We start from the raw sequence: 25,837 nt of genomic DNA on the forward strand, positions 1-25,837 counted from the left end.
ACACATCCTCAAATGTAATGAGTATCCATTTGTCTGGAAGCCCTAGACCTGAACGAAACACATGATTTCTTCTTATCAGAAGGAAGAAAAACTCATCTCATTAGTAAGCTAGTTTGGTCTGCTTTGTCCTTCCAAAATTAAAATTGAGAAAGAACTTTTATTTCTGATTTGTAGAAATATGTCCCCCCAATACATTGTTGCCTCATTTAAACACTTTACTTTTACACATTCAATTTCTTCTTTTTAACAGTGTGAGACATCCCCTCAATTCATCATAGATTTATAATGAGAATATATGAAGAAGCATCAATTTAGATTAAACTATGTAGTACAATGCTTCTGGAACTTTCTAAGATTTTCAGCCATAAGCAGTCACTCAGCTTCCACTTTAAACATTTCTGGGAATGAGGTGATCATCTTCTGCATGACATTGCACCATATAAGCACATGCTTCTGAATAACTGTAAGAGTTAGAAAGGTGTTACATTAATCCATAAATACACTTCTTTCTCCTAAGACCCACTCCTTCTCCTCAGCCACAGAAGGAACTCTTATCTCTCTCTTATATGACAAACTTTAGACATCTGAAGGTTGACATTGTGGAAATAAATGAAAACCACTCACCTGTGAGCAAGCAGAGAATATTTCATCTGTTTATCCAGCGTGTGGTAGAATGGGATCAGCCACTGTCACTTGCATTTATCACAGACTTCTAATACAGAAAGGGAATGGGAAAGCTTTAAAATAAAAAATAAACAAACAAATGGGAGACTTACAGTGTGTTCTGATTGGAACTTGTTGGCATGTAGAATCTGAAAACAGGTTAATTAGGAACCGACTATGTTATGAGATTGGTTTGGTTGCATATTTTGGTTCTCTCTGGTTAGGTCTAATTTGGAAATCAGGGAGAAAGAAGGGAATTGGACTTTACTAACTGTGCCCTGAATGTTTGGGGCCCGTGGCTGCAGAGGTGGTGGGCCAGTGGTCTAATGCCATATAAGTTCTAGCCAGTGCCTGTATATTGTGTATTGCCTCACAGTCCCTTCTTCTGATAGTTTTCTTCCTTGCAGGAGATTGGTCAAAAGCTGAGGCTAGTGATCCAGGTCTTCACTACTTGATAACTATTCTTCACAGTCAATTATATCATAAGATCTTTTTAATCATTTTTGTTGTATGGTCATTTGGGCCACATGGAAGAATTTAAGACTGTACACAGTGTGGGGAGCCACTCTGAATGACTCACGCCTTCCATCTTGAAGCAAGAGGCTTTGACCTTCACTACATTTTGTAGTGATCTGGGTGTTGTCCTGGTTCAGGAAGTTGAGGGCATGTCTTCAGATGTAGGTGACGCCCCTTGGGTTGAATTACACTCGCCTGTCTCTTGTAACCCTGCCCCTTCTGACCTTTTTTGGATGGAACTTTCTCAGAACAAGGATCCCCCAATAAAAGCTCACTTCTGAACGTGCTGGCTCTCTCTCCAGCCTCTGGTAACTTTCTCTGGCTCTCCCATTTGGGGATCCTGAGGCTGAGAGGGGAGAAACAATCCTGAAGCTTGTTTAAAGGTAAAGTGTGTGTCTGTGTTTTATTTGGTGTCCCTGGAAATTCAAACGAGTGACTTTAAGTTCGTTCAGCTGCCCGCGTGGGTCTGGGGCAGCAACATAGAATTCAGGGGACCAGCATCATGATCACTATAAAACCCAAATATGATTGATGTCTACTTAAGTTGTGTGTGGTGATGCTTGCCTAGAATCCCAGTGACTCGGGAGGCCGAGGCAGGAGTATGACAAGTTTGAGGCCAGAATGGGCAACTTAGCAAGACCCTGTCTAAAAATAAAAAATATAAAAGACTGGGGCTGTAGCTCAGTAGTAGAACATGACCCCAGCATGTGCAAAACCCTGGGTTTGATCCCCAGTGCCACACACAAGCCCCAAACATACACTTTCATACACATATCTATCACAGTCTCATACACACGTCTATTTAAGATGCTTCAAAACCAAGAACTTCAATTGCCCTATCTAGGCTTAAAGAACACATTTAACAGGTCTTAAAGGCCAGATTTAGAGATCCAGGTAGCTATTTCCTTAAGGTAACATATAGACTTTTCTGATTAACCCCAAGTACAGCAAGAAGTACTGGCAATGGCCCAGATTCCACCATGATTAGTGGATAAGAAATCTAGATCAACGTGATTGTCCATCACTACTGTTGCAAATAAGTTAAGACAGATGTGCATTCCATCTAGAGTACAGGTGGTGTCACTTATATTTTCTGCCAGAATTAGTGACAATATGTTTTATAGTCTTTTGTTAATGATTCCTATTGTTGGAAACTGCTTGCTCATCATTCTGAAGATTGAACCCAGAAACACTTTATCACTGAACTACATGCTCAGTTATTTTTATTTTTGAGACATGGTCTCGCCGAGTTGCCCTGCCTGGCATCAAGCTTGTGATTCTTCAACCTCAGCCTCCTAAGTTACTAGAATGACAGACATGTTTCACTATGCCTAGCAAAACTGCTTTTATTATTTGCAAAAACAATGAATCAGTAACTCTCTCCAGTGAAGTGTCTGAATAGCCTGAGTAGACTTGTTTTGGAGCTTGCATTAGAGTTGAACTTTCCCGCCTTGAGGGTCTATAGAATCAAGATAACTATAGGCAGATAAGATTTTAAATACTGTTCCTAAGGTGCATGAAACTTTAGAAGGAAGCCGCAGAATGCTATCCTGCTACAAGGAAAGTAGTATGGTAGGAACACATGTGGATCCAGGAAGAAAGCAGCTGTTCATGACTTGAGGTTGAAACCAAGGCTTTTCATTAGCTGAGTTACACATTGGAATCTGGGTGGAAAGTAAGTGATTCCTCATCCTACAAAGGTTGTTGAATTCAAATTCAAAAGTTCCTAGATTCCAAACTCTAGGTTGAAAAAATCTATTCTTTTTCCCAGGAGAGAGGGACACTGGCAAAGTCAGTGGAGATGTCATTGGCTGTATTTCCCTATGATTGCATTTAATGAGACTAAAATTTCTCAAAGACATTTTCGTTATGGAGATCTGATGAGGGATGGTATATTCAGCAATCAGAAGTTTGAGGGCTCAAATGGTATAAAGAGAAAAATTGTCATTGTGAGTGGATGACAATCGGGGATTGATAGAAAGTGGGAAGAATGATCATTATTAGGCAAAAAAAAAAAATGAATTGAAGGGGTCTCTGGCCTACATCTTGGGCAGAAGCTGTGTACTATCTGAGGTCATCACAGGCTCTGAAGGTCATAAGCCATCTACTTTGAAAATCAGCTGCTTCCAGAGAGTCTCTGAGAATCCTTAGTTTGATGTACTCTATTAGAGTAGGTTCTAAATTTTCTTGACTCAGATCACTTCTTTAGTTGTGAAATGGGATTTACCCCTAGGAGTTTTACTTCACTGTTAACAATATTTACACTGAGGTTCAAAAACAGGTTTTTTTTTTCCTCATGTATCCTGTAATAGATGAAATCTTTTGGTTGGATATCAAGAAGAGTCTGTTAAGATGTTTTGGGAATATAACCTTAACATGTTGGCAGTAGGAATGGGTATAATGCATGAGCCTTTTTCACTATGTTGCCATGGTCATGTATACAGGAAAGTGTATAGTAATGTAGCTAAAAATAGAAATGCATAACTCTTTGGTTACCAATTCATAAGGAAATAAACAATGAGTCCCAAAGAATGTAGACCATACTGATATGAGGGCAAGTAGGAGTGCCTCAAGCATTTCTAAAAGTTTTATTAATTTTTATTTCAAAGATATCACTGATTCTTTCCACGTTTCCAGAAGAATGTAGGTGGTATTATGCTCGAATTTGGGACTCCCAAAAGACCACCAAAGACCAAGATTGATGTAAGCAGCAAAGAGGTGTTTATTGCAAGCTAGCTCAGTTCTCTGTGTGCACACAGCAACTGGTGACTCTGAGAGGCCCCAAGCCCAGGGTTTGCAGCAGTTTTATACACTCTTTGGGGAAGGCAGGGACTTCACATACATCATAGCATCTCTTAGCAAATCATCACACACCGTGGGAAAATCATAAAACAACTCTAAAACATGATTAGCACATTCACTGGTGGGAACAAGTTGGGTAAGGGTGATTGATTAGTACAAGAGGGGGATTCGTTTGAACTGATTGGTTTAAGCCATGAGGGGAGTACGTGCTGAACTACATGGCTTCCCAACATGTTATCAACCACCATAAACTACTTGGGGGTCATCTGGCATCCCAGATATTTTCCCTATCTCATGCTGATTGGTGGTTGCTAGGGGGTTGCTATGGGTTCTCACCTAGCCTGACTGACTCAGAGACACCTGGCACTGCAGATCTCTCTTGTTATTTGTAGATAAACAACTCAGCAGGGTGGGTATGTTCCCAGGAGTGCTCTGTGGGTCTTTCCAAGGACAAGGGTCACCCTGTCCCCTTCCTTGGACAGGCTTTGCTATGAGGTAGAGGCTGGTTTCTCAGTAAGTGCAGTGTGGTTTCTGAGGAGGAGATCATGTTCTTTGATACTTCTTGTGAAAGTTTGTATTGGCCTCTTGATGTAAAGTTTGTATTCCCAAGCCTGGAAACATAAGATCAGTCAATTATTTAGACACTGTAAAAACTACAGCTTTTGGACAAGGAGATATTTCAACCATCCGGATAACAGGCATATAATAACTAAAAAATATCAAATTCCATCCTTCGAAGAATGAGAGCTGTATAATTTCACTGGATGGTGTTCAAAAGGCCCTTGAAACTTTGGTTCCTGATCATATTGACAGTAATTTAGGAATGATGCTGTTGATGAGTGACACATGACTCAAAATGACCTCGCCTTACTTTTTAAAGTTTCTCTAGTCATGTTGACATAAGGATGTAAACAATTTATTTGTACCATGATGAGTAATTTCCTGGAGAAATTTGCCAAGCATGCACTTGAAACCATCTGGTGCCACCAAGACCAGCAGAGATTATCTGAGTGAGGCTAGAACCATAGTGTGTCTATCTAGATTTTCTTTCTTCTTTTCTTCCTTTCTCTCTCTCCTTCCCTCCCTGCCTCTCTCCCTTTCTTTCTATTTTCTTTTTCTATTATTAAAATATTATAATTATACATAATAGTTGGGTTCATTTTGAAGAAATCATACATCCAGTGAATTTGATTTTAATTTGATTTTAATCCCTATTCCCCCTACCTATTGCTCCCAAGGTGAAATTTCCTTTGGTGCATTCATATATGCATATAGCATGATTTTGTTAAATTATTCCATATTTCTTCCCCTTTCCCATCCTCCTTCCCTTCCTCATGTTCTCTTCCTTCTACTCCATTGATCTTCCCTATATATCTATGATATCTGATCCCTGCCCTCTCACCCATCACCTTCTTTCTTTTACTTTGCTCCAGCTTCCACATATGAGAGAAAATATTCAACCTATGATTTTTCTGAGTCTGGTTTATTTCACTTAGCATGATGTAGAAGCATTTGACACACTGTGGTTCTAGCCTCACTGAGTTTTTCATTGTTCTTTCCATAATCATGAATTAAATGTTGGTATTTGATAATATTGTTTTTTAATTCCTCCAGGAATTTATCTTTCAAAAATTGAGATAGGATCATAACTTTAGTGAAGGCTGCTTATTTGGAAAAATGATCTGGTATAACATTTTCTTTAACATCATATTATTTCTTTCTCATGAGTCTCACTCTTTATAATAGTGACCACTTTATAAGTAGGACTATATCCAAAATTGTTTTATATAAATTGTCTAATTCTAAATGGAGGTTCCAACAGAGTTGAAAAAGCTTTTGCTTCTACAGCATCCCAAAGGTATACTTAAAAAGAAAAAGTAGGCCTTGCATATATTTAGTCTGAGGTCTTTCATCAATCAATAAGCTCAAGCAAGTGCAATAGTTCTGCCATCTGTACTAAATTTACTTCACATGGAGGACTCTATTCTGCAAGTAAACTTAAGTTAGTGATGGTGCAGGGAATTCCCCTCACCACTCTCACCACTCACTGAAATGAATTGACAATAGGTGAAATAGCAGGAGAAAAAGCACACAGACTTATTAATGTGCACACAAACATCATGGGATGGTGATTACCCACTAATCCACTGATATGCAAAAATTTATGTACCTTCTTCATAGGACAGAGAGAAATGAGAATTTGTAGGCAAATCTGAGGGGGTAATAAGTGAGTTTTTAGGAGAGTTGAATGAGCTTAAAGAATATATAAGGGCTGAGATAAATGTCCTCTGAATTCCAGGTATGATGTTTGATTGTCTATTTCTTTCCTGAGGTTAATCTTTCCTGGATAACGAGATTTTGCAAAAATTGTATTCTCTGCAGGAAGAGGATTTCCATTGGTCAGATAAGGGAACTTCAAGGAAGGCTTCCCCTGAACTTCATTAGAGAGCAGGGATCAAGGATGATCAAGAGACAGAGTAGTGGGGGCAAGAGAGATCTTAGGTATGAGATGGTTTCTTCAGTTTAGCATGTCAAAATACCACACTTTGGGGTATCATTTTCTGAATCATAATAGAAGCATACTCTACTTAGTAACCTCCAGTTTCAAATGTTAAAGTATTATCCAAGAACAAATAATTTGGGGTCAAGGTTTTTCCTTAAGAATTCTTAAAAAAAGGGGGGGTGAGGGTGGGGTGAAGTACAGAAAGTTCTTTAACTGATGTAAGACAATCATGAACTTTCATTTTCATGGAAGGGACAGGAAAGTGGCAAAAATTACGGTATTGCAGTGGTGAACAGTAATTAAGGAGAGACTCACAGAGTCTCACTAGAGGTTCATTGCTGGCTAGAAAGTGTTCTGTGTTCTAAGGCAGAAGTTGTATCTGAATTGGCCCAGGAATCATGAGATCAGAAAGAGAGTCCATAATGACTCCAGCAAAAGAACCAAGTTTTGAAATGGCAGCTAGGCTGCTAAACAAGGGACTAAGTCTTTGCAATCAGGTCAAGGTAATGAGCTTTTGATGACTTCCCTGAAGCTGGGTTAAAATTCTAAGGGCTTCTCCAGATTGCTTAAGCACAAGAAGACAGAAGAGCTTTTACTTGGGACTGCCTGTCTAGGGGTGCTGTTGACCATCCTGCTTCAGAAGACCTGTACTTGTTTCAGTCTGAGTTGTTACCATCTCGGGAAGATTTCACACTCTTAATTTTGCAATATCCAGTTAAACCTAGAAATCCTCTGAACTGTTTTATGAGGGGTCCTAGGATGTTTTATACCCTTTATTTTATCACAAGAGAATGATTTGCCTTCTCACGTAGATTATGCCATTAGTAATGGATTACACTTTGGCAAAATATAATTGATCCTTTGAAACTTTATGTCTTTTCTTTACAAAGGCTAAAAGCAAGTTAATGAAATCCTTTTTGTAAGCTTGTATGTTCTTGGAACAAAGAAGTAGATTATGTACATATTATATGGGAATTGAACCACAAAAGAATTTTAAATCATTTGAGTCTTGATTGAGGACCTGGGGAAAATGGAAGGAGCTTCAGGGACCCTCTGGGGCATGACTATCCAGGTATCTCTGACTGTCCTCCCCAGGAACAGAGAAAAAATTGACAGCAAAATAATTAGACAGTTTCAGGTAAATCATGATTGGAGGTTTTTGGATGGAGAAGCTGGAAGCAGGCTAATTGGAAATGGAAGAATTATGTAATTGGTTTTAAAGTATATTTGGCTTTTTCTCTTTGGTTGTGTTGGAAAAAAAGACAAAACAAAACAAAACAAAACAAACAAACAAACAAAACCCCTCCAAAAAAAAAAAAAAAAAAAAACAAGGCAGCCAGCAATATTCCAGCAAGTCCTGGCCATTGGGGGCATATTGCTGGGGAAGTTCTGGTTGGGCTCCCCTGGATAAAGTTCCAGGGGAGGCTGTGGATCTGCATTCTATTTCTTGTATGTGCTACCCATTGTCTGTTTGCATTGTCTGTCTCTCACCTTTTTGTGTCTCAGAAATCTTCTCAAATAATTTGTCTCCAACGACATCTAGAAATGATCTGAAAAATAATTGATATGTGAAGTTAGAGTTTTGCAAAGGGGTTATATAAAATAATGTATTGCTTAACAAACTATTGGCTTCTGCCTACAGTTATCTACCTGAGGACAAAAAAAAAAATTCTTCTTTAATTCTACTAGACTTATTTTTTTTTCCTTTCTCTGTGATTGTTTGTGTTTTTGCAGAGGATCTTGATGATTTAAGAATGGAGGGAGTAACAACCCTGGTACATTCTGGGAGCAAATTTAACCAAGGCCGACCTACTCATCCTGCTGAGCCCCAGGCCAAGGTCACACTGAATATCTGTTCAAGGTGTGCCAGGTAAAACACACAATAGGTATAGCATACATAAACTTGATCTTTAAAAATCCAAGATTTTGGTGCAAAGAGTATGCTCCTCGGTGTTCTGAAAACTTTTCCTTCTAATTATCTTTTGTGCTAACATTGGCAAGGAAGTTAAGTTTATGCAGTTTATCCTTGTGCCCAATGCCACTCAGACAAACAATGAATCAAAGAGTTTAAATTGTCTTCCCTTCACAGCTTGAGACTATTTTAAGTCTCTCTGTCTCTGAATTTCATTTGCTGTCTGCCCTTCTGTTCCTTTTCAAAGGAAGATTCAAGGGGCTCTGAATGTTCAAAGCCACTTTTTAAAGCACCTGCATAAAGAAAGAGTTTGCCCAGGTACAATTTAAGATCTGATATTATTGGCCTTTTAACCTGCCCCTCATCCTGTTCACCTCCTGGAAAGAATTTAATCAGCTTGATGCTTTTCAGTTTGGGCAGCTGGAAGCAATCTTTGCATATACTGTATGTGGCCAAAGAAGTAGCTTCTGGTTACTGCCAAGTCAGCTCCCAGTGCTGGTCTAGCAGAAACTCACCAAATAGCTTGAATTCATTCTTTTGTAGGGACTAAATCTCATTTGCAAAGAGGCTTTTAAGTCTGTTTAAATGATAAAACAAGCCTTCTAACCCTTATGTAAATGGTTCAGATTAGCAAGAACAATGTGCTGGCTGGCCAATTTTATCTCCTTTTCTTTATGTCTAGCTGTTCTATTGTACTTTTTTGAGAGGGGATTAGCTGCTTGGAAATTGGGAGGGGGAAAGTATAGGGAAATCATCTCCCGATTTTTGTAGCTTTTCCTCTTTTGCTTTACCCTTTTGGAATTTTTATTTCAATTGTCATTAGCTTAGAAAAATAAAAAGGAGAGCTCTTAGAAAACCAGGAAATGCTGTTTGTGGCCATTAAAAAAGTGCAATAGCATATAGTGAAAACACCACGGGGAACTTTGCTGCAGACTAGGAATATTTAGAAAAATGACTTTTTGAAAAAAAAATAAAGTTGTGAAGAAAACATGTAATATTTATGTGATAATATTTATGTGATAATATTTAAAGCATTCTGAGTGTACAAGGTCATCTATGGAAGAGTTAATTGGCATTTTGTTTTAAACTTTATAGTGTATTTGTACATTTGTCATTTGATTGGAGGGGGGATGATACTTGGTCCTTCCTGTAACTAACAGAAGATTAGGGCATGCGGTGTTTGCTTTCCCAGAAGGGAATATTTATAGAAAGAATTTTTTTTTTATGAATCCATTGAGGATTTGAACCAGGAAAAGACCAAACACACCTTTAACCCTAAATTATCATTCAGCTTCCCAATAATAGAATGAAGATTGTAAATCACAACCAACCTGCATTTAAGGTGAGTGTTTAGCTGAATTTATTCAAGAAATGTTCATCTAAATAATAATTCGTTATATATACTGTATTCTCACTATATATTACATACTAGTCTAAGTTTTCTAAAAATTAATTCCTATTATCCCCCTTTTATAGATAAGAAAAATAAAACATTGGTTGGTTACACAGCTTGTCCAAAGTAACACAACTAGTAAGTAGTAAAATGGTTTTGAAGCCAGGCTGTATAGGTCCACAGGCTGCCTCTAACTCCTTTGTTTTGTCGTTAAGCATCAACTTTTGTCTGAAGTTGAAGACAGAAGTTTGAAACAGATCAAAAAAATAAGATTCAGGTGTTTGAAATGATGGGCATTCAAGATATTGTTTTGTTGGAAAATAAGGCAAAGTCCTTTCAAAAGGAGAAGAAAATATATTGATTCAGAGCAAAGTGGGAAACAGTATGGAAGAAGAGTCTATGCTGTTCATTTTATATGGGCTACTGTTGACAGAGCTTAGATTAAAAGAAAAACTCATATTGATTGTGAAAAACTATGAAGAATCTGAGATGTTAATATTTACAATCTGGTAGCCTGCTGCTGTGTTTTGCATGTGAGTGGAAGACATGAAATTTCTGGGACAGAGACCAGGGGCTTTTTATTCATAAAATAATAATAATAATAATTATTATTATTATTATTATTAGCATAATCACTGGTTTCCTGAGCTGAATTTCTTACAGAGTGACACAAATGGTGTTGTAGATTGCATTACGTGAGAGGAACCTTGAGTTAGGAAACCTGAATATTTTGCAATAGGCATAGTATGTTGGGCTGTCCCTCCAATGGAACCTCCATAGCTGTCTTCAAAGGTTGTTAGCTATACAAACATGCTTGAACAAATTAAACAAAGACTTTTAATATCTCTAAACATGAAAGACTATGAAGAATTATTTCCCAGTACTTCTTAGGGTGGATCACTTTTGTAATGCATTAATGTTATTATCAATACTTTCCATCTTTAATTCATCCTCATCAATTTATGTCAAAAAAAAACCGCCTCACCTCAACTATTGAAGTTGTAAGCAAGGAATTTAAGACGGCCATATACATTTTAAGCCAGGATAAGAATTATCAGAAGCAGAAGTCATAAACTAGAGGACTGTGGTATTGTCCGATAGTTTTGTGTATCCACATAATATTTTAAAGTGTCACTGAATATGTGACTATCTTAGTCCATTTGGGCTCTTATCACAAAAAAATTCATAATAGGGTGGATTATAAATGACAGACATTTATGTTTCACAGTTTGGAGGCTAAGGAGTCTAAAATTCAGGCACTGAGAGTGTCTTCATGCTGCATGGTCACATAATGCTGGGGATGAAACCCAGTGCTTTACCACTGAACTACACCTCCCCCAACCCCTAAGGTCTCTTTTATAAAAGCACTAATCCCATTCATGGGAGCTCTACCCTCCTGACCTAGGACCTGCCTCCTAATACCTTCACTTCAGGGGTTATGTTTCAACCCTGAACTTTAGAAGCATGGAAACATTCAGAACATAATGATTATTTACTAATTTCACATAAAAAAATTGAGATTTCTATCTTTTCTTAAAAATCAGTAGAGCTGATAATACTGGGACCATTTTCTGAAATGATTTCACAGAAGCAGTTGTCCCTTCTAGACCCTGAGGCCAGCAGTCATACTCCACTGTGTCTGAGTTTGTCTGTCCAAGTTTATTTATTTATACTACTTCTATGAATTCTGGAGGGCATCATTTGTAATCTCTAACTTATAGAAATGCTGTGTGGGAGAGGAAAGACTTTCCCTCCGTCGTTTGAAGGTTCAATACTTAAGTCTATGGAATAAACTGACCACAGGCAGATGAATGAGAGAAAAGGTATACAAATTAACCATCTGCATCACAGGAAAGAAAAGATCCCAAACTCAGTGAGAATTAGAAACCTAAATTTAGGTAGGGGAGAGGAAATGATTTTTTAGGAAAGAAAAATAGATAATTGTTTGTGATAAGGTTTGTCTGCATGTGATTTCTTCTAATGGACTTCTGGGGAGTTTGCAGTATAATTTCTAATGATAAAACTCCCATTTGAGTTCTTTTTGAAGGATCTGTCTTTAGACAGTTATGGGGAGTGCAGAGAAAGCCTTTCATTGCATTTGCTATTTTTCAAATGCTTTTATCTCAAAGTAATCAATATCCACAAATAGCATATTTTTTGGGGTGGTAATGATCTGGTTTTCTGCAGCTGGATTGGCAAAGATATACAGTGAAGAATCGGAAGTGGAAGATTGCAGCTCAAGGAACCTGGCCAGGCCATTGTAAAAAGGATCCCATACCAAGAGAGGAGGAAGGCAAGATACCAATGTTTTGGGGTACTAGGTTTGGCAGGGGTTTAAGGTAAAAAGGCTACAGTCGAAGACCAGGTAATCTCTCAGAATTCAGGTACAGCAAGTAAGTTGAGTCTGGTGCTATGGACCAGACCCACATGGAGAAAAATGACTTTCATTTGGAGCCCAGTACCTATTCCCATTGTGCACATTGTGAGCACCAGTACCCAGCAGGGAAGAGACATGGGATCTAAATCTCACTGTTTTGGAGACAGTGTGGTTCTGAGGACAAGAAAGTTTAGGATAACTAATGCTAAATGATATGACTTTATTTACCAATACTTTTCAAGATTTTACAGCCAAAGTAGCCTGGAAAGACAGCCTATGAAAGGGGGTCTAATGTCCATAGACCAAATTACATAGTGTGTCTATCATGGGAAAAATTATTCAGATATTGAGAAAAGTTGGTTCCTTATCTATGAAATGGAGTTAATATATATTGACTTCCAAGAGTGACTTGGAAGGCAGAGCACGAAACTCTATGCAGAGGCAGCCAATAAAGTACTCAAGGCCAGGGGTCTCCAGGGACAGGATTTCCTGGTTTGCCCAATCCAGCTTCTCCCTTCCTGTCTTTTTGATAGACTCACATTAAAATGTTAAGATATTGGGAAAAAAAAGTGACTTCAAACCACAGTGAGATGTCACCTCATACCTGTTAGAATGGCTATGATCAAAAGGATGACAATAAATGCTGGCAAGAGTGGAGAAAAGATTGATACAACCATTATGGAAAAAGCATGGAGGCTCCTCAGAAAATTAAAAATAGAAATACCTCATGTTCAAGCAATTCTGAACATATATTCAAGGGAACTGATATCATTATCCTGAAGAGATATCTGCATGGAGCTCTTCCATTCAGAACCTGATTGGATGATGATCAGTAATGAGGCTGATAGATTATACTGCCATTGATCAAGGGGTTGGAGTCCTACATAACTACTGGAGGTAATTTTACTTTTTAAGACATCAGGAAGAGAAGCATTCAGCCCACACTTAATTTCTCTCTAAGTATTATGTACAACACAGTGATTAAAAGATCAAGTGTGCAAAAGTTTGTGGATTTGCAGTTACAAGAAATAAAAAGATTGCAGGTTATTTTTTTCTGTAAATATTTCACACATGGTTGGAAAAATACAAATGGAAGATAGCATGTGTTTTCAGGCTAGACATTATGCAGAGCAGTGGTATTTGCATATCTCATATCTTGGACAAGAAAAAGAATGCATGGCCAACAGATAAGTGACCACCGAAACAGGTGAAGATTTTACACCAGGCCCAGGCATGGTGGCATGCACTTGTAATCCCAGTGACTCAGAAGTCTGAGGCAAGAGGATCCTTAATGAGGCCAGTTATGGCAGCTTGATGAGACCCTGTTTTAAAATAAAATATGGAAAGGTCTGGAGACCTATCTCAATGGTAAAGTGCCCCTGAGTTTAATCCCTTGTACCAAAAAAGAAAAGAAACATTCTAATCCAGAACATCTCATTTCCCTCCTCAGATCATAAGGAGAGAAGCCACTGTAAATCAATTTGCAGTAAATACAACTTTGTCCATATAGATTATAGCAGTGTCCTTAGGGTGGGTAATGTTACTTGTTATAAGGTAGATTTTTAAGGCAGTCATTGAGTGTTTTAGAAGTCCACTGTTTCAGTTACAAATCCTTTAATAATATAAGTTTCCTGGTTGCCTAAGAATCACACTAAGTAATATCAACAAAAAAGTAAAGAATTGATATGCTACTGATACAAGTGATCAGAAACTATCTGCAAAACTTTTGTGATTGGAAAAAAAATCCTTTGGAAAATCTTGAACTTCATTTAAAAATTCTCCATGAAGTGTCTTATATTTCTGTTTTAATATTATAGTTAACAAACCAATAAGAAGCAGAGTAATGCTGATAACTAAGGCACCAAAATACCATTTCAAGTGATGCTTATAAGCCATTTTTCTGGAAAGACCACCCATTAATTCTGTCTACCCACTGCCATTCTTAGGAGTTAAATCTTGTTTTTGTGAACTCATGCCAGGGCATTCCGGGTGGTAAGATGCTATTTGCTTTTGATGGTGCAAGTGTTTGCATTCCTTCATGCTTAACATCAATAGTGCACAAAAAGGGGAGGCGGGAGGCTGAAAGCCATTTTCAAAGAAATTGGATTATAGAGAACATGCAGTGATACTGGCTCAGACACTAGAGCATGAGAATCCAAGGAGAAACTTATTTCCAAATAGCCTGCTGATTTTTAAACTGATTTGTCTCAAGCCATTCAGACAAAAATTCTTCATTATTTCTCTTTAATGATGATATTAAAAGACCATGCTTAGTTATAAGTTGACTTGATAAAGCAGAAATGGATCATCATTAGTGATAGCACGCTGAAGAAAAGATGAATGTCAAACCTTGTATGAAGGAATTCAAACTCCATTGGGATTTTCTAATTGACGGAGAATACTTACAGAATCAGTCACACATTATATTCAGTTCACTTTTATGTACTCCCCCCACACCAACTATATTCATAAAGTTTCAATTCAGCAACTTCCCAGTGGAAGGAATGGTGAGTCAAACAGACATAATGGAAAATGAATTAGAACAAATAGGGATTATATCACTAGTTTAAATTTCAATTTTCTTTTTTCATAAAAGTGACATGCTAGACCTAGAAGAGTAAGGACTCCATTTGAGGCATGCACTACCAACTGCCATTGTTATGGTTTGGATTTGGAATATCTCCAAAAAGCTTATGTGAGGAAGACTTGGTCCCCATTGAACCAATGTCCAGAGGTGAAACCTTTGGGAAGTATTGGATCACAAGGATTCTGACCTCAACAGTGGATTACTCCATTGATAAGGGAATTGACCCCTGATAGGTGAGACCCAGCTGGAGGAAGTAGGTCCGTGTGCCAGGTCCCTTCCCCTCTTTCTCTCTGCTTCCTGGCTGCCATGAGATGAGCAGCTTTCCTCTCCCATGCCCTTCTTTAGGCTAAGAGCAATGGAGTTAGCCTACCATGAACTGAAATCTCTGAAACCATGAGCCCAAATACTCCTTTTCTCCTTTAAGTTATTCATGTCAGGTGTTTTGGTCATGACAGAAAGCTGACTTAGCACGGCCCTGTTTCACATGACAGAATCAATTTCATTTGAATAAAAATTCATTTACCTAGCATTTATTCTCTGTCTGAAACTGTGATGAGCCCTAAAAATAAAAATTAATACCCACGACCACTAAGAACTTACCTTCTAGAAAAGAACTTATATTCTAGAAAACTGGCAAATTAAACTTGGACCATCAGATGGGATGCTAGGCAGCTTTCCATCATTATAAAAAAGTGCCTGGTATAATCCACTTATGGAGATAAGGTTAATTTTGATTCATAGTTTTGGAGGTTTCAGTTCATGTTAAGCTGGCCTCATTGCTTTGGGTTTCTGGCAAAGCAGCCCATCATGGTGGGAGTTCATGGTAGAGCAAAACTGTTGTAGTCATGGTCAAAAGCAAAAGCAAAAGCCAAAAAAAAAAAAAAAAAAAAAACCAGTGAAGGATGGGACCCCACTATCCACCTTAACAGCACATCCTCAGTGTTCTAAGGACCTCCCACTGGTCCCACCTCTTAAAGAGTCTAGCACCTCTCAATAGCACCATCCTAGGACCAAGCCTTTAACACAGGGGCCTCTGGGAAACAATCCAGGTCCACACTGTAGCGGATAGTGATAGTGCTATGAGAAATGAAACATGTTGAGATGGCCAGGTTAGGCCAGTCAGGATTGACTGTGATTTTATGGAGGCCATTGCTGTGGAAATTGTTCATTCGAGATATGCTTGAAGGAACAAATGAGAGTAACACCAGATAGAAGCTGGGAACCACCTCACCTCAACTGTTAAATCAAGTTCATGGTTCCTTTTGTTTATAAGTCAATGCAAGATTTTTGCTAGCCCCAGTAACTATTTTTGATTCAGAGAAGAGCGGGGACATGGTACACACCATGTGTACATGCACAGCCATACAATTTAAATAAAAACTATTTTCTTGTTATGTGAAAAAGAGCTAAGACTTTTGGCCAAGTGATAACAGGGTTTAAATATCAATTTGGGCACTGCCCAATTTTGGGAAATCACTTAACCTCCATAAACCTCTTTTTCTTATTTAAATATGCATATAACAATGTCTGCCTACACGATTGATTGCACTGGAATGGCTACCTCAGTCTCTAGCATAGGGCCTACTTTGAAAAAAAAAAGCCTATTTCAAGGGGAAAAAATAATTCTTAACATTTCAAAAGCAGTCAAATACACATTTAAAAATCCAGGCAAGTCACCCTGTATTCTAGGAAAAAAAAAGGAATATTAAATTAAAGTTCTGTGAAAAGGTCATGCTTAGGAATTAGAATATTAAGGGTCATTCAGATTGGTTTTTAGCTAAATAAAGATATTTTGATTATGGACAGACTAGATTCCTTATCATTCCTCTCTGTGTAGATATACAAATCTATCTATGAATCTATCTATCCATGTATTTATATCATAAACACTCTGTGATATAGGAGACACTCAGAGGAAATAATGAGTGAGGTAGGGAGAGATGATCTTTACAGAACAACAGCAAGGCATGACTGTTTATGAATCCTGCAGTCAGTACAGACTCCTTGTTTTTCAGTTCCTACCAGTAGCTGGGAATTTTTTTTTCCTGCATCTCCATTTAGTTCTTCAAGACTTTGCTGTGGTCTTCATTTAGGGTAACTTCATTTTTTTCCCAGTCTTTCTGGGCCACAGGAAGTATTTGTAATTGTGGGAGGAACATTTGTGCAGAGCTTACAGAGAGGAAGTATTCTATAATTAGAAATTGATTATAGAACATTGCCCGGAGAAAGTCAGTGTGTCAATTTTGTGTGAGAAAAAGAATTTTATCCTTCCATAAAGTGCAAAATGGCTGGCTTCCCTGCATCGCACTAAACACAATAGGGTAGCACACACAATGAGATGTAATGATATTGATACATTCAAGAACAAATAAGTTGGTGATGGCTATTCCACTATGCCTCTTTAACCCAGCAGGTCCCTGAGATGCCTGAACTTGGAAAGGGAGAGCCAGTACTTCATTCCTATTCCATCATGAGATGATGGACATTGGGTTCTCTCTACTTTTGGATTATTACAAATTATGCTTATTGGCTGTTTTTATCTTCTTTAAAGAAATATCTATTTCCTACCTTACTTATTTTTGATTTTTCTATTATTTTTTCAGTACTTGTGATTGAACACAGGGCCTTGTGCATACTAGGCCATCAAGCTACGACTGAGCCAAATCCCCAGCCCCTAATACCTTACTTATTTTTAAAGAATTGGGCTGTCTTTTATTCTTGAAGTTGCATTATGGATGCTGGTCCTTATCAGATATACAGCTTGCAAATATTTTCTCTCATTCTGAGAGTTGTATTTTCAATTTTATAAATGGTATCCTATGAAGCATACACATTTTAAATTTTGATCAAGTACAACTTACTATCTTTTCTTTTGTCATGTATTTATTTGGTATCATACCTCAGAAATCATAACTTAATTCAAGTTCCTGAAGATTTATGCTCATGTTATATGCTAAGAGTTTTGTGGTTTAGCACTTATATGCAGACATATGATCTATTTTAAATTAATTTTTGTATCTGGTGCAAGGTAGGTATCCAATTTCATTTTTTGCATGTGGATATCCATGTATCCCAGCATCGTTTGTTGAAAAGATTATGTCTTCCATGTTTAATTTCTTGGTACCTGTTTTTGAAATCACATGAACCTTGAAAGTCTCATTGCTTTTGAAAATATAAGAGATTTTTGGTTGTAACTTCTAGCATGAGCCTTGAAAGTAGCCATTTTTTCCCCCAAGGATTCCTGATTCATTTTGGCAGAAAATTCATGGTATACAATAGAATGTACTCCACTAGGTGCACTGAGAGTGTGCCATTGCTTTTAAAATATTTTAGTGAAAAAAGATTAGGACAAAAAAAAATGTACGCTACTAAATACATTATTTGGGGATAAATTGATTTGACATTTTTCATCCCATTATAACAGTGTAGTGTTTCTACTTAATACATGGTCTTATAATATAAAATTCTTTTACACTGAAGATGTTTATTTTGACAAAATATCCAATTATTTAATGGCTTTAATGACCACTCTAGAGAACAGGTAAAGTATGTTCCCCCAATTCTTCATATAGTTTAAGGTTATTAAATTTTCAAACTCCAGTAAGTCTTTACAAATACCTTGTAAAATTATGCAAAAAAACCTATTGAATTGACTTAAAAATTTGTAGATGATGCCTTTTGTTTTTAGGTTGCATTGATTACTTGATTTATAGTCATGTTACTTGTTTTAGAGTTTAAAGGGTCATTTGTAATACCTTATTTCATGTGGCAATGTAATTTCCAGACATATCTGATGAATAATGGGTTCCGTTGTTTAAGTTTACCTTCAATTTGAGACCATTGCTGAATGATCTAATAACCCGAAAAGCTTCTGTTTTAGTTATAATCATAGTCTGTTCAGCTATTATAACAAGGTACCTCAGACTGGGTTTATTACTCATGGTTCCGGAAACTGGAAATCTGAGATTAGTAGGCCAGCATGGTCTGGTTCTCATGGGGGCCATCTTCCGGGTGGCAGACTTTTTCTTATTGGATCCTCACATGGTGGAAAGCGAGATGGCTAGATTTCTGGTCTCTTACTCTAAGGGTATTGCCTTAGTCTGTTTTCTGTTACTATAATAGAATACCTCAGACTGGATAATTAGTAAAAGAAAGAGGTTAATTTTGGCTGATAGTTTTGAAGGCTGGACAGTCCCAGGAGCAGTCTGACAGTATCTTCTTGGCTTCTGGTGAGAGCCTCATGCTTCAGAGGATGTCAGAGAAGCAAATGGGAAAGAGAATGCATGCACAAAAGAAGAAAGGAGGTCAACTCCCAAGATAGCTACCCTGTTCCCCAAAGAAGGATCTCTTAAATGTCCTATTTCCTAGTTCCACCACAATGGCAATCATAATCCAATGCGAGTTTGGGAAGGGAAAACCATATTCAATCATAACAGAGAGTTAATTACTCTAAAGCCCTCACCTCCAATATTTTCACACTGGAAGTTAACATTTTACCATATGAATTTGAGGGTAAAACAAACATTTAGTCCACAGCAGCTAAGCATTGTGTGTTGGTTCAGATTGCCAACTACAAAGAGAAAGATTAAATTTAAACAGAGAAGATGAAAAAACACTCTAAAATTATATATTCTGCTTTATTTCAGTACCATCTGGACCATCTACAATGTTTTCATACATATTTATACTACAAGGTTTATATAACTGATTTTTGTCCAAATAAAATAATTCTGCTTTACATTATTATTCATATTATGATTTAATCTCTAATAATTTATTCATTCAGTACAGCTTTTAATCTTATTCTCAAAATATATACTTATTTTTTGATCCACAAATACATTTTTTCTTATAATCAAATATAGTGATGTATATATCTAACAAATAAATCCAATTTTATTTCCAATTATCTTCTTCAGTACATATCGAAGTCTTCTATATTTTCCATAGAAAAATGATTAGAAAATAATTTTATTTCCACATGATATCTAGATTTTCATAAAATAACAAAAAATAAAATAAAATGTATTGAAGTATTTGAAGTTGGACTTAAAAGTTCTTTAGACTTTTCTGTCAAAATTTACTTTATAAACTAAATATAAGTTCAAGTATCTTAATGTCAATTAAGAATATAATGTAGGTCTGGGGTTGTGTTTTAGTGGTAGAGCATTCATCTAGCATGTTCGAGGCTGGGTTTGATCCTCAGCACCACATATAAATAAAATAAATTAAATAAAGTTATTGGGTCCAACTACAACTAAAAAAAAAAAAAAGAAAAAAGAAAAGAAAAGCAAAAGAAAAAAAGAATATAATGTAATACAGAACTAGAATGTGTAAACTAGAATACAGTTATATTTTTGAAAACATATGTGCTATGATGCCTTTAGACTGTTCCTCAAAAGCTTATTGGAAAAGTTTCTATATATATTTTAGTTTCTAGATTAACTGGATTTTCTAAAACCATGTATAAATACACTGATGTTTACATTTATTACATTTTTCAGTTTCAATACATTTCATTCAAAATTTTTACTTTACATCATATTTCCAGAAACTTTAATTCACATTTAATTTTAAGGCAAAAATCTACTTTCTTATACAAAATCAAATGACATGGCCCAGATTCCCAGGATTCAATTCAGTAATAACTGTAGCAATCAATACAAAGTAAAAAAACATAATCATTTTCTTAAAGAAAGCCAATAGATTGTCCCAATGTCACTATGAAATAACTGTTTTCCTATTGTGAATTAGAGGCATTGAATCCAAAATCTTCGATTTTAAATATATGGAGGAGGGAAAAATCCCACAACAAAAATATCTAATCTCAGTGTTTACTAAATTGTAGAAAGAAAATTATTCATCCTATATCCATTTTTCCATAATCTAAGCATTGGCATTTATGCAAAAAGTCCAGCCTTAGGATTCTAAGCTTTTGATATAAGATGCTTTTCAATTTCTTATCTTGTCACTTTTTCTTTTTAACTTAAATTATTGTCACTGATAAGATTCTCAATGTCTTTGTCATGGTTTTGCCTTTGTAGGTGATCTTTGTCTTCTCTCTGAAACCTCTTTAGCTTCCTTCTTCTTGCTTGATATTCAGCTCTTACATTCCCACTGAATGTAAGCACCAACAAATAAATCTTCTCTACTTGAGACTCAGCTCTTCTGTTTTTGAAAGTATGTTCTCTAGTTCTTCCCCCACCCCCTTAAACCAGGCATATCTCTTGGATAACTATCATAGCTTGGTTCTATTATAATTTTTTGTTCATTTTAGTTTTACATGACAGTAGAGTGTATTTTGATACATTTATACAAACATGGAGTACATCTCATTCTCATTAGGATCCCAGTCTTATGCTTTGTGTCACATGATGTGGATATGTGCTTATATATTTATAATATGAACATAGGAAAGTTAAATCAGAGTCATTCCACTGTCTTCCTTTCTTTTCCCTTTATTCCCTAATCTACTGAACTTCTATTTTGTCTAATCTACTGAACATCTATTCCTACCCTCCATCTGCCTCCCCCATTTTGTGTTACCATCCACATATCAGAGAGAACATTTGACCTGTGTTTTTGGGGGACTAACTTATTTTGCTTAGCATAATAATCTCCAGATCCATCCATTTACCATAAAAAGTCATAAAACTATTGTTTTTATGGCTGAGTAATAGTCCATTGTGTTTCTATATAATGTTTTTCTTATCCATTCATCTGCTGAAGGGCTCCTAGGTTGGTTCCATAGCTTAGTTATTGTAAATTGAGCTGCCATAAATATTGATGTGGCTTTGTGTCACTGTAGTGTGCTGATTTTTTAAGTCTTTGGGGTATAAACCAAAAACTGGGATAACTGGGTGAAATGGTGGTTCCATTCCAAGTTTTTTTGAGGAATCTTCATACTGCTTTTCCAGTGAACCACTGATATCAAAGTGGTTTGGTACCAAAACAGACATGAAGACCAATGGAATAGAATAGATGATACAGAGATGAACACATATAAATACCTTATCTCATACTAAAAAAGGCGCCATAAACATACATTGGAGAAAAGATAGCCTCTTCAACAAATGATGCTGGAAAACTGAAAATCCATATGTAGCAGAATGAAATTGAACCCATAACTCTCACCCTGCACAAAACTCAACTCCAAGTGGATCAAAGATCTAGCATTAGACCAGAAACTCTGCACCTGCTAGAAGAAAAAGTAGGCTGACTCTCCAACATGTTGGCTTAGGAACCAACTTCTCTAACAAGATTCCTAAAACACTAGGAATAAAACCAGGCATCAATAAGTGGGATGGATCAAACTAAAAAGCTTCTTCATGGCAAAGGAAACAAGAATGTGAAGAGACAGCCTACAGAATGTGAGAAAATCTTTGCCAACTTCCCCTCAGATAGAACATTAATCTCCAGTGTTGAGAGCCACAGCCGAAGGGGCCCCAGCAAACTTCCAGCTGGCAGCAAACTTCTAGCTGCCAACTGATTGACTCCTCTGCAGTGATGCTCATTGGGCTGTTTCCCCGCCCTTTCAGACCATGGAGCTGCTAACTGGGGGACTTTTTTTTTGGCTCCGCCCATGCAACCCAGCCAATGGGCCTCAAGAGCAGGAGGAGTGGGGGAGGATGAGAGGCTTGTGGGAAGCCAGTGGTGGCAGTTGGGCTCTGAGGGGATTCCTGAAGAGCTGTGTGGTGTGGTGTGTGTGTTCTAAAAATAAAGTTTGTTTCTTTTGACAAGTGGCTCCTGAATTGTGCCCAGCCAGACTGTAGCATTTGGTGGCCCGCAAGGGGAACGCCTGAGGGTAAGTGATAAGGAAAACTGCTAGCTCCTGAGGGCAGGGTGAGAGGATGGGTAGCCATTTTAAGATTCTTTTGTTTTGCTTCACTTTTGTTTTAAGTTGCCTGTCCCTGGAGATGTGTAAGATGGAAGAAAAACTGTTCACATCTGAGGAACAGATAGGGAGAAAAGACAGATGGACATTTCAGGAGGATAGAAAGGCTGATATAATGATTTTTTGTTGTTCCAATTTTGTTTCACTCTGTTTCAGTTTTGTTTGGTGTTATCTTGTTGGGTTGTAATATAGTTATAGTAGAAAAAGTCAAGTAAAAGAGAAGGTCTCTCGAGCTAGTGAGACAGAGAAAAAAATTCAAGTAAAAAAACAGGTCTCTTGAACTAGTCAGACAGAGGAAAAAATTCAAGTAAAAAAGAAGTTCTCTCGAGCTAGTCAGAGGAAGAAAGTTTAGAGCAGAAAAAGCCATGGGGAAAAGTTACAACAGGAGATTGCTCCTAAAACCTTTCTATCACCAGAGGGTGTAAGTGTCCAACCAACAACGCCACCTCCATATGCTGGGAGGCCCCCAACCCCCACAGTTGATAGATGGGATCCTGAGACAGGATCTCAAATATTAATATGCCCTGTATTTGAGCAGGCAGGAGGGCAGCGAATTCACCATGCTTTAAATTTCAAAACAGTGAAGCAGCTAAAAGAGGCTGTAACAACCTATGGTCCTCAAGCACCCTTCACTGTAAGCATGGTCGAATCCATTACCAACTTGAACATGACGCCAGCAGATTGGGCTAATATGTGCAAAGCTGTGCTAAATGGAGGACAATACCTGTTATGGAAGGTTGCCAATGAGGAATTTTGCAAGGAGACGGCTAGGCGAAATGCAGCAGCTGGTTATCCTCAGAGAAATCTAGATATGTTGTTAGGAAAGTGACCTATGAGGATCAGCAGCAACAAATTGCATATGATCCTGGCGTATACTCACAAATTGCTGCAGATGCGGTTAGGGCATGGAAGACTTTACAAGGACATGGAGGTTTACAAGGTCAATTATCTAAGGTAATACAAGGAGCTAATGAACCTTACGCTGAATTTGTAGATAGGCTTATTCAAACAGCTACCAGTGTTTTGGGGAATACAGAACAAGCAATGCCATTAATAAAACAACTGTCTTATGAGCAAGCAAATTGTTGGTGCAGAGAAGTCATTAGACCATGGAAACATGAAGATTTAAACACATATATTAAATTATGTAGAGCCATTAATGAACAAGGGCAAGTCGTGCCAGCTTCAGTACAACAGGTTTTAGGTGCCAGGCCAAAAACATGCTACAATTGTGAACAAACAGGACATTTTAAAAGGAATTGCCCCATAGGAGGAGGGTTTAACAAAATTAGGTATCAAAGGAGTAGAATACCAGGTATTTGCCCATGATGCCATAGAAGGAGATATTGGACTAATGAATGCTGTTCTCAGACCACCATAGAGAGTACTCCATTATCAAAAAACAAACTTTATTTTTAGAACACACACACCACACCACACAGCTCTTCAGGAATCCCCTCAGAGCCCAACTGCCACCACTGGCTTCCCACAAGCCTCTCAACCTCCCCTACTCCTCCTGCTCTTGAGGCCCATTGGCTGGGTTGCATGGGCGGAGCCAAAAAATTCCCCCAATGATCAGCTCCGTTGTCTGAAAGGGCGGGGAAACAGCCCAATGAGCATCACTGCAGAGGAGCCAATCAGTTGGCAGCTAGAAGTTTGCTGGGGCCGCTGTGAGCCAATCATCAGCTGGCAGCTGGAAGTTTGCTGGGGCCCCTTTGGCTGTGGCTCTCAATAGTCCAGGATATATAAAGAACTCAAAAAACTTAACACCAAAAAACCATATAACCCAATCACTAAATGGGCAAAAAAACTGAGCAGGCACTTTGCAGAAGAAATACGGATATTAAAAACATATATGAAAAAAAATGTTCAGCATCTCTAGCCATTAGAGAAATGCAAATTAAAACTATACTGAGATTTTGTCTCTCTCCCATCAAAATGGCAATAATCAAGAATACAATAATACTCCACAGGAGGATGTGGGACAAAGAGTACATTATATTAATTTCTTGAACATACTTTCAAGTAATCAAGCTATCTCTTTATGTTCATTTTGATTAAATATCACTATGTTCTTAATTCATCTTTTCTTCATAATAACTTCTAAATGTTTAAAACAATTTATTTTTCTCTATTTTGGAGATTTTTCTTTTTTGTGGTCCTGGAAATTGAACCCAACACAGGTGTTTTAGCACCAAACTACATTTCCAGCTGTCTTAATTTAATTTATTTGAAAGAGGGTACCACTAAATTACCTAGATTGGCCTTGAACTTGGTGTCCTCCTAACTCAGATTCCTCAGTTTTAAAGGCTTGTGTCACTGTGCCTATCATTGAGCTTCTTAAACACACATTTTTAAAGGTTTTTTTGAGTTATTTTAAAGCTGGCTCAACTATCACAACTTTCTTAGAGGTATCACATTACAATTTTACTTCCAGTTGATTGGCTATCCTTCATGGCATTCATTTCACATAAACTCACCTGGAGAGGTTATCTTCCCTCCTCCTTCTCTTCCCTCTTGGTTGTCTTTTCAGTTTGCTTTCTCCACCTATGTCTTGGGTGTCCAGTATAATATTAGATCTCACATTGGAAACTCAGACTCCTAACCACAGATGGCTTGGTTGGGTTTCTGGTTGTGCTATTTCTGAGTCATTGAACCATCCCCAGATTCGCTGACCTACAGTGGTTGTTCTCTCATCCAGCTTGGTGGACCAGCTCATTTGGCCTCTTCTCACACAAGTGAACCTGATTTCAAGGGTTGGGTCTTTAACCTCCCTTTCCTACCTCTTCTACCTCCATTTGGTACTGTGAGTCCAGTAGCCCATGAGAGGTTTAGTTTCCTATTTGTCAGTCTATTCTGATTTCATTCCATTTAGTCCATGATAGTATTTTATTCTATATTGCACACAGTTATGTCTTTATAATACATTTTAAAATGTATTTTATGTTTTACGAATTGTGTGTGTGTGTGTATGTGTGTACTGAGCTGATTTCTACAAGAATTTATTATATTATCTTAATGTTAAGTCATTGGTTAAATCCTTCAAAAAACATGTATACAGATATTAATAAAAGCGGATGAATGGTATCATTAGATACACATGCTAAGAATCAAAATTAAGATTTTTCTGGGAAGAAACACTTACAGTGATAGGAGAGAAATCCAGAGTATCTTTAGCATAACTGCATAT

General features: G+C 37.4%; 1 protein-coding gene and 1 long non-coding RNA gene across 11 annotated transcripts in view; one reads left to right on the forward strand and one right to left on the reverse strand.

Moving 5' to 3' along the window:
- Window positions 1-25,837, forward strand: part of C7H8orf34 (chromosome 7 C8orf34 homolog) — a 499,329-nt gene that overhangs the window by 241,780 nt on the left and 231,712 nt on the right. For 8 of the 10 annotated variants that reach the window (XM_040294025.2, XM_078017137.1, XM_021724883.3 and 5 more), the window contains exon 8: window positions 8,219-8,354. In XM_040294025.2, the coding sequence (XP_040149959.2) occupies window positions 8,219-8,354 (136 nt within the window). The remainder of the gene's footprint in view (window positions 1-8,218; window positions 8,355-25,837) is intronic. The other 2 variants (XM_078017141.1, XM_078017138.1) reach the window with 1 other exon arrangement.
- LOC144365489 (uncharacterized) lies at window positions 3,884-8,320 on the reverse strand. Its single transcript, XR_013423992.1, has 3 exons — window positions 8,135-8,320; window positions 7,976-8,034; window positions 3,884-4,592 (listed from the first exon to the last, which is right to left on the reverse strand). It is a non-coding gene; the product is annotated as an uncharacterized LOC144365489 (long non-coding RNA).

The sequence above is a fragment of the Ictidomys tridecemlineatus genome, chromosome 7, assembly GCF_052094955.1.
Source record: "Ictidomys tridecemlineatus isolate mIctTri1 chromosome 7, mIctTri1.hap1, whole genome shotgun sequence".
Classification (NCBI taxonomy): domain Eukaryota; kingdom Metazoa; phylum Chordata; class Mammalia; order Rodentia; family Sciuridae; genus Ictidomys; species Ictidomys tridecemlineatus.